A 15,810-nucleotide genomic window follows, 5' to 3' on the forward strand; every position below is an offset into this window, starting at 1 on the left:
ATCGATAGAAAAGGGTAAATATGGCTATAGAAAAGCACGTAAAGAGATTAGAAAGCAGGGAGAACCACGGAGTAAGAGGTAGAGCCACGAAGAGCCAGGAAACCCCAGTAAGATATAGGGCGGTCTTGCAGCATTGAGAGAGGAGGAGGACGAAAGGAGAAGGTAAGTAATGACACAGAAAAACGTAGAAAACAACATTAAATGGTTGGATGAACCGCAGAAAGTTCGAGAGAAGGTGGACGAGGGAGAACCAGCGAAACTAGGGCGTCGGTCTCCAATTTCAATTCACCACCATAATTATGAATATTTGGGGGTATATTTCGAGCGTATAGGGTAGTTGGCGATTCTTTTGTAGTACCAACGTGTCGTTCCGCTCACCGCGTCTCACAATTGTCCACTCCTGAATTCCTCTATTGTCCACGTCCGCGTTTCTTGAATGTTGGAAGTTCAAAACCTCCCTCGAGTGGCCAAGTTGTTTCGCGAAAGCGATTTATATCGATGTTTCTTCAAAGGTGCCTCCCCTCACGGTTATTCCCCTCTACGAGCAATAAAGTCACCCTTGACCGAATTTACCCCTCGCCCCTGTCTGTAGCCGCCCCGAGCTGCTGCCATAACAAATTGATCTCCGAGTCGTGCGTCGAGAGACACTTTCTAGGTTGAATCGAAGCTTCCCGCTAATTTTTGAAGGAAGCATGCCAAGGTACCTCCAGCTGTGTTCTCCTTACAATTTGTCACCGGCGGTTCCAGTGACCGAATCGCGTAATGATCAATCGCGTGACTAGGCAACGTTTCCTTCGAGTTACAACTTGATCGATTGTCAATCGCTAGACTCTCATTGGCACCCTTCTATACCATGTTCCGGGGAATAACGAAGAAGCCGACGCTCCTGATTAATGATCCTTCGTTGCGTCGCGACAGCACGACAAGGGAACGCCTTGTAACACTTTGTAAGTGGCGAACCTGAAAGTCGCTTAACACTTCATGTACTGGCAGAATATTAATTGACTTTATAATTCCAGGATGTATTTGCAGGAATTAAGTGTCGTGTAGTTGGTTGTTTACTCATCAAAGTTAACCATGTACTTTTATGTTGGTATTGAACAGTCCTGTAGGCTGACAACATTTGGTCCTATTCAAAAGCATTTTCCAGGTCACCTTGGATACTCCTTTCACGAGGACTTGACCGTGGTTGGTTTTGGAGAATTGCTGAATCGCCGTCGCAATATAGGAGCGAATAATAAACGCTGTAAATATTCATAAGGGGGTCCGCGTTGTTATCGTCTAATGGCTACCAGCCAGTGTTATTTAGTTGGGTTGCTGCGAGGATTCCTGCGGCTTCAGCGCTGACTGTACTCCAGGAGATACGTTGCGGGGAAAGATTGTTAAGGCTTGCTCTAGGGACTGGGGTTCACGCTGCGGTTGAAGGGAACAATGCCATTTTTGAACGTCACTAGCACGTTTCTGTTGCGTATACGTTTCGTAACTGAGAAGTCTTTCTTAGCTCCCTCTTCACTACATGTATAACCTTTCTAGAATCCTTCCTTTCTGGAAGGGGACTGATTCTTCTCGCCTGTCGAGTCAGAAGGTTGCAGAACTTTTCGACAATATAGCATTCAAATACTCTGTACCGTCACACTTCAGACTGGAGTATTCTGAAATCGTGTATTTCGCTGTATTGCCGAGTTTCATATAAAACAACGTTTTCTTTGTAATCGGGTTCTCCAACTCCACGTGGGTGTGAGTGCCAAATTCCTGGAAACTCTATACCTAATTAATAACTGTAATTGCGCAGAATTACCGAAGCGAATCCAGTTAATTAACTACGGCTCTTTCGTTGCTATTTGTCGAACGTGTATACGAAACGAGATTCAGTCCGTGCGAGAGAAAACGGATCGGTTCCGTTCGAAATCGATCGGCGAGGGTCGAATTCAGTTCATCGATCACGCCGTCGCGGTGAACATGTTTCTCTATTGTTGTCTAGCTCATTATGCGATCAATGGACGGGTGGAATTACTTCTTCAGAGTTGATCCCGTCGGAATCGATTCAACGTAATTCGCCGGCGGCAAATTATTTCGAGAGGAGCTAATTAATGACGAGTGGCGATCCGGATTCGTTTACGCGGCGATGCCCGGCTAGCGTGAAATCCTATTAAAACGGTATGCAGTACACTTCTCTCCCCTGATAATTGGTGTCCGGAATGATGTCGATATTTTACCGCAAAGCTGTCAGTTTGTCCAACCGAACACGATTTATTAGTACATCTGTCTCAACCAATTTCACGCTTGTGGTTAAAAATTAATTTAAAATACCGGAACGTAAGTCCCTAGACGTGTCCAACACGGTCTGAAACGCGGAAATAAACTCATTGTCGGGCATAAGACAAAGCAAATTATTGCCATTATTATATCCCCTTTAGACATCATATTCATTGAGACTATTCAATACCGCCGGTTATACCATTTTTCCAAAAATTATTTTATTGTATTTAGAAAGTGGATAGCTTTCGATACAGTTGTTGGCGGATGCTATCGTCGCCTAGATCTCCCTTTGCAACCCCTCGAAACGCGTCGCTGATGGATACACCTATCCGAAGCGATTCGACAGCGTATTTCCATTCGAGGCGAAAAACGTGCGCTGGCACGGCCGATAAGGTACAACGACTAGGGGGTGGAGACGCGTCGGAGAGCGACGACGAGAAGCTGGCAGGAGCTTTCCCCGACGCTCAAGACGGCTGGCGTCGAGCCAAAGATTATCCGAGGCATCGTTCCTCCCGAGACTTCATAACCGAAATGAGCGTACGCGGCGTGGCTGGTATTGAAACCCATTCGATTCTCCCCCATCTGTTCGATCTCATCGATTTCAGGATAAATACCGACGCCTACTCGCACCCATCCTTCGCTACGCGAAATGAATGATGCATGCGCACGACCCCGCTGGAATTTCAATCTGTCCTCTGCGGTCACTGCTCGTCCTCGCGAACAACCTTCGGCCCGTGACCTTATTTTCGCATCGCCGCGAGTAGGAACTACCCCTTCTTGTCGATGTGTAATTTCATTCAGGAATTTACAAGCGGTTCTGCAGTGGAGGTTTCAAGGGGTCGTGCGCAGTCACCTTTATCTGGCAGTCAACGTGTTAGTAGTCGAGTGCTCATGGCGTTTGCCCTACGCTCCTCGAGTAACCCTTGCCCTTGGAGCTCGACACACTTGCGTTAGAAGGCAGTGAATCGAGAAACAGCTACCCAATGATAAAGAAGCACCTACATTCTAGTCGCAAGCATTATAAAATAAATCCTAAGAAGCTAACAGTACGAATTCCTTTGTTCTCCACAATGTCAGTTTCTTTCGGTTCAACCTTTTGTCGGGATGCATGCACGAATATTTTCCCCTCGTATTTCACGGTTATTTAATTTTACTGCCAAGCATCTCTTCGCAATGTAACATGGGTATTATACTTTTTCTTTTGTTCATCTGGTATCGACGTTTATCCTCCCACGTTTGAACGTTGTCTACGGAATCCTGTGGCATAAGTAATTCTAGGATTTTTGCGAAATATGCACGCTCTAATAAAAATCGTTCCACGGTGCCCTCTGGGCGGAAAATGTTCGCGGCTAAAAGTTATTTGACTAAACTAGACGTGTGTCAGTGGTAGGAACGCTGGCGTTATTAATGAAGGAAGTATATCGAGAGAGTCAACGTTTTTCAAACAAAATATTGACAATCCGTTTTTGATCGAAATATAGAAATAGCTAAATAAATCTTTCCCAGTCGTCATAAAGCCCCCTTTCGCAACGTTTCGATTCTCGAATTCGAGATTGCCGTTTGGGTTTGCTCGAAATAGAACATGTAAGTGTCAATGACAGTGTCAATATTTCCCGCTTCGATTTCTGGGGAAATGGGTCGAGTGCGATGTTTAATGTCAATTGGATTGACGTTATGCGATAATTGCGGAAACTTGTTGGGCCACAACATGATCGATGCGTTCTGTAAGAGCGGTACACATTATGCTGGGTCTTCCATCACGAGTGAAATCGAAAAATTCGATAAAAGAGTTACTGAAATTCTAAACGAAGACGGATATGGAGAAAAGCCATCAAGAGGAGATATTTGTTACTATTTAGAACTTCTTAGAGAACTACGAAACGGGGATAAAATACTGCTAAAATAATGCTAATCACTGTTCAACATTCATAACGATAGAGTGCTGTAGTTATTCAATGAAACGGATCTCATGCTTGGGGAAATTAGCTGAATTTAATGTGTATACTACTAGCGTTATATGTCATAAATGCAGGCAGGGGTTGTCTCTCAAACTATAGTTCACGTCATAGAATCATGTTTGCAGATCCATCCAAACGAAAATTACTCAACCTCGCCAATGTCACATCAACCTCTCTTCATGTTCCGTATATCAGAACCACCCATCGCGAAATTTTAAAGCCCTTTCACTACGTCCATGATTCGATAAACTTATACTCGACGAGGATCGATATTTCGTAATTAATTAAATTTCACATGTCATCTAAATAATCCAGGAATAATTTAGTATCTAGGTCCTGGAACGTCACACCAACGTACATCAACTCATTGTTCTTGCCACTTAATCGCTCGCGTTATTATTTCTGCAAATTACAACGATAATTTCGTCGACATTTCGCGTGGACCATTAACGCAATTCATATCTATTATAATTTACGTAGAATTCTGAAGTCCTAAGTAACGACCTAATTCAGGGTTTTCAGAAATCTGAGAGACTATAATTTATAATTAGACTGCTGATGTTCATGCATTTCTGTCAGAAATTTTCTGACGAATGGAAATATGAGGAAATCTAAAAATATATAAAATATTAACAATAATATACATATTATACCGTTTAGAAAATAAAACACGTTTAGATTCAAGTTCGTAAGCGTCTTCTGCACTTGTGAAAGTATGAATATGCAAAAATATTCGCACTCTATTTATAATTAAAATAAACAAATTTCAATACTATTTTGCCTCATTAGTACACGCTAATAATTAAAATTATTCGCGAAGGAGAATAATATAATCTTCCCTCTCAATAAATAATTTCACGTAAAAATTTGTTCTAATTGAAAATAGCGTGGGCGAGCAACGAGGTGTGGAAACGAAACATCAGCGAAATAATTAATGTACCAGGGAAAATAGACGGATCGAATGCGTATATAATATGAACCTGGGGTTGGATTATGGCTGATGCTCTAGAAACATGGAAACCGAGGGAGCCAAAGATAATAGGAATTAGCCAACTTCAGCATGCATCCGGTGCAGCTGCCGCGGGAGGCAGTTAAAACGTTATCGCGACCCAGCAAGCTTTCTTCCACGACGCGAACCGTCCAGCGCGATAAATTCTCCCTCTGACCCCGAGACAAGCATCTTTGGTTATGCAATTTCGAAATTTCGTTCGCACATCTGTGATATTAGCAGCGACAGTGGCGGCGATAATTCAGCCATTTACGGCGGGGAAGGCTTGCATAAAATGATACATCGTCTAGGTACACTAGATTCTGATTCGATTTTCTAAGAGACCGCTCATGAAATATCATATTTATATGGTGTTCGTTCAGCCTGTTTCATTTTTCAATTACACTTCTATTAGGCCTGAGAAGGTTATGTTGCAACCGAAGCTACAATCGAATTACTTCTGGTTGCCATCTCGTAGGTGCAGAGTATACCCCTCGTGAGTGACAACCGAAATTACGCTGCGCTAAGCCCAGTTTGCCGCCTCGTAGGCGCGGGGTGTGCCCCTGTTGAGTAGCAATCGAGGCTACAGGCCGACTAGAACTGGTTGCCACCTCGTAGGCGCGGGGTATGCCCCTGATGAACAGCAACCGAGGCTACAAGCCGACTAATACTGGTTGCCATCTCGTAGGCGCGGGGTATACCGATGATGAACAGCAACCGAGCCTGGAAGGCTCTGACGTACAACTAGTTACGGGACACTCTATATGACAAGAAATAATGGAGACACAGTCTTGACCGTGATGCTTTCCTATTAAAAATTCAAGGATGCATGGCAAGGACGCGATAGGACTGACAGTGACTTATAGAATGCTCGCTTAGAATGATTTATCGTTCACTCCTCGAGCCTTCCATCCTTTTTCTGAAAAAAAAAATTTATATTCTCGTGCATAAAAAAAAAAAAAAACTGGAGATTGTCTACTCGGAAAAATCGATAAACGATTATCATGTCCCATGAAAGGCGGACGATCGTGTCACAGCCCAATTCATTTTTCAATATTACGTTGTAGATATTGTCGCTCGAAGCACATTGTACTTGAACGTTTTCATCAAGATTGTTGAATCTACCCAGAAAGGAAATTCGTAAAGTCGATACGTTGAAGAATGACAACTATAAAATATAGCTAGTTGTGGTTCTAAGGTTGGTCCAATGATTCGTTGCTCAAGTCTTAACACTAATATCAAAGAAGATATCGTGCTCCCCTCATTAACAACAAAGGAAATTGGATGAGCGAAGTAACTGGAACCCTTCTCACTGCATCGGTTACTGCAATTATTGCACGAACGTGGATCACTGGAGGAATTTTCGTGCAATAATCGAGGAACCACTGTACCCCTTTAACGAGACCGAAAGACAAAATCCCAGTGGAATAATGCAGGAATTCCCCGTGACGTTGAGGCGATAATTTCTCAAACTGAATAAGGAAATAGGGCGATTAACGAGGCACCTATTCCCGAAGGACGCGCGTGATGTTTCGAAGGACAAATAATCCCAGAGATCTGTCCTCGTTTAGACGAATCCTCGTTTCAATGATGTTCCTCCGCGCGGAGAATAATGAGCAAGGGGTAATGCCAATAATCTTTGTTGTCGAGGGGAGTATAGTAGTAGGCTATCCAGGCTGACGAATCGATCGATTCGGCTAATGGATGATCACTTTTCAGGTCGTCAGTCGGAGCTGCACCTGCCTCGATCCAACTGTTTGCTTAGGTGGCGCGCACACACGCCTTTCGACGAAATATCTCGATAACGTTTTAACTGCCCCCTGGGAGATAATCAGAGGATATCTCCGTAAATCGTGCTGATACAGATCGACGAACTGATCTGTGAAAATGGTTCCACGAGCTGTGGGAAGGGGACCAAATCTGGCCGTGGGGAATGACGACGATACAACGATAGAATTCTAATAGGTATTTACCGAGGTGGATCTCGCGGTGAATCTTTGGAATCAATGATAAGCATTGTTACGTGGGAATCTAACGCTATTTTCTGGAAGCAGTGAATCAAAATGAAAAAAGACTTCAGCAAATATTTCTCTGTAACAAAAAATCACAAGAAACTCAAAAGTTCTACTCGATCCTACATCCATCTACTTAGGCTGCTGCACCTCTATAGGATCTCTACTCTGTCCTACGTTCGATTCGATTTTCGAGATTAAAATCGCCACCTACCCTCGGTGAAAGCATCAAAATCGATTCCAGGTTTGCATTCGAGGAAAACGAATGAGAGATCGTCGGTGTTCGTAAGTGCCACTCGAGAAGATAAGTGGACGATTTTATTCCGAGCAAGTGGGTTCTTTTCAAGTATCCCCAAGGCGGATTTATTCAAGAAACGAGGGAATAGAACGGGAACGATAGAAGTTGAAAATCAGTCCTAACGTCGTTTATAAGCAAAGGCCTGATACATAGCAGCGATCAGGTTCGAGGATACTAGACTTTCGTGCCGTTTGCGTGGAACTAGGTCGGCGTTGGATGACTGCGCGGAAAGTTTCGAGGATCCTTAGGCTTTAACGCCGCCTATTTCGGGCCGGACATGTGTGCCAGCCGGTAACACTTTATCTAGCAATAGCTTGCACCGTAACGAATTAATACCCGCGAGAATTATTAAATCCCACGTTTCGGCCTCGCGTGCCGCGAGTAATACGGCCTGCAGCGAACCGAACCTAAACCTATAATCCTTGGCAACGACTCGTGCCAATTTCTTTGTCTACGCTGCACTTTTCGCGTTAAAAGTTGAAATTGGAGAGAGAGGGAGAGAGAGAGAACTGAACATCCCGTATACAACATTGACATCTCAAAACATATTTTGTCATTTTTATCTCCTCCCTAATGATAACAATTTGCAATGTCCAGCTTCCGAATTTGATCGAAATTAGAAACGAAATTAGATACCTGAACACGTCCCATCGGTGGCGACACCACCAGGAAGATTCTCATGGTGGCTTTGAGAAAGTCATCTTGATTGCGGTTGGTCTCTTGAAGACCGGCCTCGGAGATGCTGGCGCTGCTCTGGGTAGTCTTCCGGCTGACCTTGCGTCTGATGCTGCCGACTAGCCTTCGCCAATCTTGTCCGGAAGGGATTGCGCCAGCACCGGATGCGGTACCGACACCGCCACCACCCCCGCCCCCGTGGGTGGGCGCATCCTGGCCCTCGGACGACTTGGACGGGCTTAAGTCGCGACTGGGCCGCCGACTTAGGACACTGCGGCTTGAGGCGCCAGCGGACGCGGACACCGCGCCGCTTCTAGACCCCACCACCGGCTGCGGCCCACCTAGGCAACCGTTGACGGGGTCCGTGCCCTCAGCGCCGGTGAACCCCTCCACAGGCCCGCCACCGCTGGGCCCGGTTGCCCCACCGTGACCGAACGAACCAATTGCGTAGCGTCCGATTCCGCTGCCGGTGCTCAACCTGTGCGCCAAGCTTCGCAGATCGCCTCTCCGCTTCCACACCCCTTCAACCTCCTTATCTATCGAACCTCCCACCCTTTCGCCTGCCTGGCCGACCAGGCAGCGGCGATTCTCGATCCTCCAATGTTTGTCGAAGACTGACGAACGATGGACGAGTCCAACGGTGACGTAGCTTTGTTGACCGATCTCAGCAACCAGGAGATCCAGGTCTGTTTAGAGTTCTGGTCTCTTTTCCCGCTATGTTTATCGAAGCTTCTGGCTTGCCAGGCCGATCGGACAGCGTTGGTCCTCGGATGTTTGTTGAACACCGACAAGCGAGATTCACGGGCTGGACCATCGATCAAAGAGTCGGAACGTGACGGAATTACGGTGACTTATCTGGAAATCCAGCTCTGTTTATGGTCCTGCTCCCTTTTCTCTGCTTATTCATCAAAGCTTCCACTCTTTGGCCCACCTGGACAGAGTCGATCCCCGATCCTACCGACGAGATTCACGGGATGATCAATAGGTACCGTGAGCTTGGCGGAGTTACGTCTCCCGATCTCGTGGATCGGGGAGTTTATCGTATAAGTACACCAGGTCTGTTTATCGGGTAAACGGTTCCAAGTTCTTCGATTCGTGGAACTGTTTGCAACTACTGTACCGTCGAGCGTGTTCTCTCGGGAAAGAGAGATCCAGGGATGAACGTTATTTGCACTTAGGTCGGAAACTCGTTACCCTTGGCAGCGCTTCGCTGGTAGGCTATACTCTGCGCCCCGAGAGACCATTAGCGTCCGTTTCGACGATCTCTTCGAGAACTTTTAACAGTCGAAAAGTATTCCACGGTCTCTTTCCCTTCGTTGTTTTTCTTCTCGTGTCTCTATGGTGCCTGGCGAATGATCGATGCACAGGTAACGGACCCACGCGACCGAATACTCGTGGCAACTTACCGCGGGCTCCTTGACCTACGACGTTCGAGCGGTTTCTGGATTACGAGCTCCCGCTTCGGAAATCGGATTTCTTATTGTCTTTCGAAACTTCGATTCCTCGCGTCTTAGGGGGAGTCTGTGGTCGTCGTAATACTCCGTGCAGCCCCCCGGTCCGCTAACGAACCTGGATAAATTTCAGTCCAGCGCTGGATCGGACTTTTATTGCCGTCTAGGTTCTTCGTCAGGGTTATTCATCCCCAGGAAAGGTCGTCCTTCAGACTTATCCCGAGCCGGCGTCCCGCGACAGTTACGAGCCTTGTCTGTTGATACCCCGGGCACGTAGCTCGCAAGTTGATTTTACGAGGAGTCACGTTTCAACGCGAACGAGACGTCGCGTTAAGTGCGCCTGGCAGACTAGAATCGACTTTTTCGCTCGAGTGCGCGCGAAACACGCCACGGAGATGATGCCTACCATTTGCTTAATGGCGGTTGCGAAACGTCGTGGAAATAGCCTGTATAATGTTAGGATCTTCTCTCCTCGAGGAGAACTTGGTCGGAGAGAGATCGAGGGAGATCCCCCTCCCGTCGAGAATTCGTCGAGTTCAAGGCGCCAAAGTCACCGAAACGCTGGTCTAGGTCGTCACAAGTGTGGCGAAGCGAGTTCCGGACTCGGGGATCCGTCGGAACGCCAGATTAAGGCTTCTATCGAACTTCTTGGGTTCTCATCCTCGACGCCCTTCCACGCTCAGCTGTACCATCGTTCGAGTTGGGTCGTTGCTGTGGAAACTCGATGAATACTTGCTTCGGAACTTTCGCCCGTGAATGGTCAAACTTTCGACAAGCTCGATGACGGGACGCGACAGCCAAATGACGGGGATCGGACGGGATCTTTTCCGGTGAATCGACTACGAACGAATCGGGAACTCGGCGATCTTTCGGGTGGCCTTAGGTCGCGGCTCGATTGTCTCCTCGAAGCCGTTCAACTCGAAGCGAACGTGATTAATTAGCTTCCGATGGAGCATCGGGACGTCCTCGAGGGCGGCTATTATCGAAGAGTTTCATCGAATTGAATACTCAATTAGCTTTTGAGCGTCCTGCGTTTTCTGTAGCGTTGGTCGTTTACAGCGATCCTTGCTTTGCGACGAAAGCGAGTTCCGAAGCGAGGTCTCTTCTGTTCCGTCGAGGACGGGTCTCCCGTTTAGTTTCCACGGTCGACGAGCGGCAGTTTGCGTCGTCTGGCATCTGCGTGAGCAACGAATCGAATGAGTGAAAGCTGTGGGACTCTGACAAACGAAGCTCGAGCTAGGAATCCGCGACGGGAAAATCGAGTCTCAGAGTCCGCGCGCGAAATCAAACGCGAATAGGAGTTGCTGCCCTGGAAGGAAAATTCGAGGAAATTTTGTCGGCTCTTTGGATTGTTCGCGAGACCTGTTCTTCGATATTCCAGTAATTTTTATTATTTCAAGAAGGCTACTTAGAAACAATAATATTTTACCGTACCGCGATAGGTAAGCAAAATTGCATTTCGAGAATATATGCTAGTAAATAATTAAGTTTTCTTTGCTACAGACAAACATGATTTAATAAATAATTTTAGACGCAATAAATTACTTCAGATGATAATGATTAATGACTATTACGGTGCATTTGAGATTGGTCCTAATTTTTGAATGAAAGAATTAGATGGAAAATTATAATCCCATAAATATTTCTCGGCTCGATAAGTTCCTTCGGATGATAATTAATGATTATTAGGGTGCATTTGAGACTGGTCGTAATTTCTAAACGAAAGGATTAGGTTTCCTTCGGCACGGAAAAATATAATCCCATAAATAATTCTCGGCTCGGGCCGATATGATTTTTTATCCATAACCGCAGAAAATAAATTTCGCCGGATGAGAAGTTCGGTTCTTCCGGGTATTGGTTAAGGTTCGATTCAGCAATTTCTGCGGCTCGTGGGAGCGATTGAAGCGAATCCGCGCGGAAGAACGAATCGAGCAAATAATTTTACCCAACATTTCAGGCTGCATACGCGCCCGTGCAAATACATACTTCGGTACTCGTGTCTACGTATTCGTAGAATTGAAAAAGTGCCAAGAATCCAAATGCTAACTCAGGTCAAAGATAGGCGAGTGGTATCGCGAAATAAATTTTTCTTCTTCCAATTTATTAAGTATTTGTTCAAAAGGCAACGCGAAAGAGGGACCATCCTTCGGGTTTCTATTTCATTAAAAGATAAATTGGAATCCGTTTACAATTTCACATTCGTTATCCACGATCTAAATCAAATAAGAGAATAAAAAAAAATATAATCTTTTTCCTTGTTGAAACATAATTTAAACAAGAGAATATCTTTCTTCTATCTTGCTGGAAAAGTAAAAACGGTACGAGTTTTTCGAACTTTCCGAGTCCGCGATTCCCTTGTTTAACGTTAAATTAACGCTGCCCCTTTTCTAGCAATCGACGTGTTCCGTTTGCTTTACGAGTCCACTTTTTACTCCCGTTTACCTTCCAAATTCCCTCTTTCTCTCGTAATCTGCGTTCCCTCCATGAAATTTCCCCGGACCCTGGCAATTCGCGAAGAGTCATTCATCAACGTTTCATTATCCTACGCTCCGCTCTTCCGCCAGAATTCCTGCAGTCTATATCGCCCCTGAAGAGCCACTTCGATACTACACTCGCATTCTTCCCCGTGGAAACTTGCGTTGTTTAACGCTCATCCACTTACTGTCCCCTTCAAATTTTCCTCGACATTCCGAACTTGTTAATAGTTTACACGACATCTAACGAGAAGGATTAAGTTAATGAACGACGCTACAAAAGGTGCAGGGGGATCAGTTACAGGGGAAATGAAATTTTCTATTGCAGAATATTCAAACATTCCAAAGTGTTTTGTACGTAGGTACTTAGTGGAAACAACTATCAGGCGTAGAAATTAATTCTATGTCATTATATTCACACATTTATAATTCTAGTTCGAGTAGAGGTGCCTTTAAATACGTAGAAATATTTACTAATCATTTTGTTATATTACACTGCCAACCTTTGTATAATAATAATAATAATATACACAAATCGTATCTACAAAAATTGAACCTAAAGAGAAATTTATTTTACCCTGCAAATATGATATGAACTTTACTTTCAATATTTTTTTTTATATTATTGCATACCGTGTCCAGCTTTTAGTTTCACGCGCATTCAAATTTTCTACAAATACATAAAAATCCGCAGTCTATTTACAAACAAATGGTAACTTTACTTTAAAAAGTCAGAAAATTAATTTCTACGCCCAATAATATTCACAAAAAAATTGTAAAGCGTCTCAATGGAGCGTATTTTCCGCTCAAAAATATATGTGTGAACTAGAAACGCGTATCGCGAGTGATCCGACGTGTAACGACCGATGTAACTTGTTGATCATGCAAGCTTAATGCGAGAACAAGGGCCCGGAGTGGCCTCGTTGTGCAGCCCGGGAGCGATATCAGGGAAATTTCAATATTTAGAAAAGTCGACCAGCGAACTGTCGAACGCGCACGGTTCGTAAACATGCAGGTCAGTCGTGGATTCACGCAAACCACGAATTTCGAATTCGATGCTGCCGGTACGGCTCGTTTATCAATTTCACGGGGAATTCCCGATATACACGACGTCGGTCAAAACGGTGCTTCGCCTCTTCAGAAAGAATTTCCGTTCCCGACCATTTCTATTTATTTGGGTCTGCGGCATCTCCTAAGAAGACCAGGATACCGAATTGCGAGATGAACGCATTCCTACGTGAAAGGAAAACAAAGTATAAAAATAATACAACAGGCAATAGTCTGTGGGAAACGATCGTTTATTTAAGAGGCGTTCAAACCTCAAATTTCGAGTCTTTTTCGGTAGGTTTAAGAATATCTATACGAATCAGGCGTTGTAAAATAAATAATTTTAATTTAGCAACTGAAAGAACTTGTATACGATAAAAATAATTTCAAATAAAATTGAATTTACTTGGACCTTACTTGTCATACAACGTAATTATTTATTGGTTACTAACCTTGTAGAAAATACTGAGGTGAGAGCTATAAACATTTCAGCCTGTTTAAGCCTTTATATATTGTATGTTATACATATATTTAGGAAGATATGAATTTCACTTATTATTTACGAAAATCACCACTAATAACAAAAGTCGTTAGTTCGTCTTAAAGCGCGATGGAGAAAAATATAGTACTTCACAGAAGAAAAGGAAACCGTTTCTCTACCGACACTGGGACAGGCCGCGTTTATTGTCGTCCCGTTCCACTTCGCAGTGGACTCCTCTGCGTTGCCTATAAAGGTTACAAAATCTCGGAATATTGTAACTCACATTGGCCTTAAAGCCGCCTATAAACTGCAGGGAAGGTTGTAAAAACTATTTTACCGTTAATTCTGGGGAAGAAGTTGACTACATTCGAGCGCCGTACACGTTACGTCTTATTCTACTTCGTAATTGTTAATCCCGTGTTCGCTACAAGTAGCTCTAAACTTCAAAGCAACCACTCGAATGACCTCGAAATATTGCTATAAATTACGAAAACTGGTTCAGTATTTACTCTGACAAATGTGACAAAGTAGAAAGTTCCCTTAATAAAGTGGTTTCCTCGTCTGACTTGTTTCGACTCATTCTACTACGAAACGGTCTGATCTATTAAAGGAACTATTTAAGTGCTAAAATTGTTCTGCATGTAATATATATTTTTTCCTGGGATTATCAAGACAAAGGCAAAATGTTATTGCCTGAAAGTGGTTTCCCCGTCTGACTTGTTTCGACTCATTCTACTTCGAAACGGTCTGTTCTATTAAAGGAACTATTTAAGTGCTAAAATTGTTCTGCGTTTAATATATATATTTTCCTGGGATTATCGAGACAAAGGCTGAGTAATTTTGCCTGAATTTAAGAGAAAAACTTCGCAGTTTATTTTCAGAAGGAAATGGCCTCGAATGCCGGGCCATATTTTGTCTTCTTCCACTGCTCTGTGCTGGGGATGAAAAGTGCCAAATTATAACTGGAAGTAACGCTTACGAGAAGTAAGCGAGCCCCGAAGAAAGAATGGTTTTATTGCCAGACACGGAACAGAATTTTAACGAAGTTTTAATGGAGTTTGCCGGCGAAGATGGCCGTAAACGTCACCTTTACTTTGTGCGCCCCGAACAGGGCAAAACGTATGTCAGCGTTTCACGCAGGTCTTTTATTTGTCAAACTGCATATCGCTATGCCTCACACAAAGGCTAGACAAAATAATATGAACAGCTATGATTCAACGAATAAGAGAAATTATACTATGCAGTGTCGCAGTTTTCTCGATAATTTCATTCCTTGATCTTTTTAATTGCAGTTTCTAACACGAAGAGTATCGCGATGTGGCGGTCCGGATTAGTTTCCTCATGGCACTCAATTAACGCGTGCACCGATGCGAGCAAAGGATTAAAAGCGAACGAGGCATTCGGATTGCTAATCGTTGAATAATCAAGCGACGATTCTTCCTGCAGTTTTCATCGAGCAGAGCTCAACGAATCCTTCCTCTGAAAAATCCTAGAGGAGACGGAATCCTCGATATCCAGTCCCTCAATTCCCATCCTTTGTCTCCTAATGAAATCCTAATTGGAGGGAGAGGGTAACTGTCGTTGAAGACGGATTATAATGCCGCGCGGCGTCCGAAACCTGACCCGAATTGAATCATTCGCTCGATTAATTAGTACCTTCGAGTGTCTTCTTCAGAATGTGATCCGACGCGATGGCCTATCTACGATTAGAGCATAACTGCAAGAATCCGGGGACGTTATCAGCGTCGTGCCAGTGTCATCTCCAAACGGAGACGTATAATTAATTTTCATGAATGGAGAGATTATTTTCCCGTGGTGGTAATTAGGGGGAGCTTAAAAGGAATCCTTGTGACCGTGGCACGTCCTTCACGAGGACAAAATAAGAGGGTTCTAGGTATATAGATCAATTCAAGATTCTAGGATTTTATCTTGAAACAGATATCAGTTCAAGATTATACATTTATAATTGGGAGGAAAAAGGGATTCAATGCTAAGTATATAATAATCTAGAAAGAAATTAAATTAAATTGCAAAAGAGAATCACGAATTTATATTCGTGGAGATGAAAAGATAATTGAACAACGTAATGGTGAATAAAAATAAAAAGAGGAAGGACCACAAATGTATAAAGTAAATAAATTAATTCAGTCTATAAAATGATTGAGAA

The 15,810-nt window shown here is 44.0% G+C and overlaps 1 protein-coding gene across 10 annotated transcripts in view; it reads right to left on the bottom strand.

Moving 5' to 3' along the window:
• LOC128880429 (pleckstrin homology domain-containing family G member 5-like) overlaps positions 1-15,810 on the bottom strand; it is a 97,067-nt gene that overhangs the window by 36,900 nt on the left and 44,357 nt on the right. Inside the window, exon 1 of one of the 10 annotated variants that reach the window (XM_054130510.1) lies at positions 8,152-10,686. The exons of the other annotated variants lie outside the window; for them this stretch is intronic. Within the exon in view, the coding sequence (XP_053986485.1) occupies positions 8,152-8,196 (45 nt within the window). The 5' untranslated portion in view covers positions 8,197-10,686. Of the gene's footprint in view, positions 1-8,151; positions 10,687-15,810 lie in introns of those variants that run through there. 10 annotated transcript variants of the gene reach the window in all.

Source organism: Hylaeus volcanicus, chromosome 7 (genome assembly GCF_026283585.1).
Source record: "Hylaeus volcanicus isolate JK05 chromosome 7, UHH_iyHylVolc1.0_haploid, whole genome shotgun sequence".
Classification (NCBI taxonomy): Eukaryota; Metazoa; Arthropoda; class Insecta; order Hymenoptera; family Colletidae; genus Hylaeus; species Hylaeus volcanicus.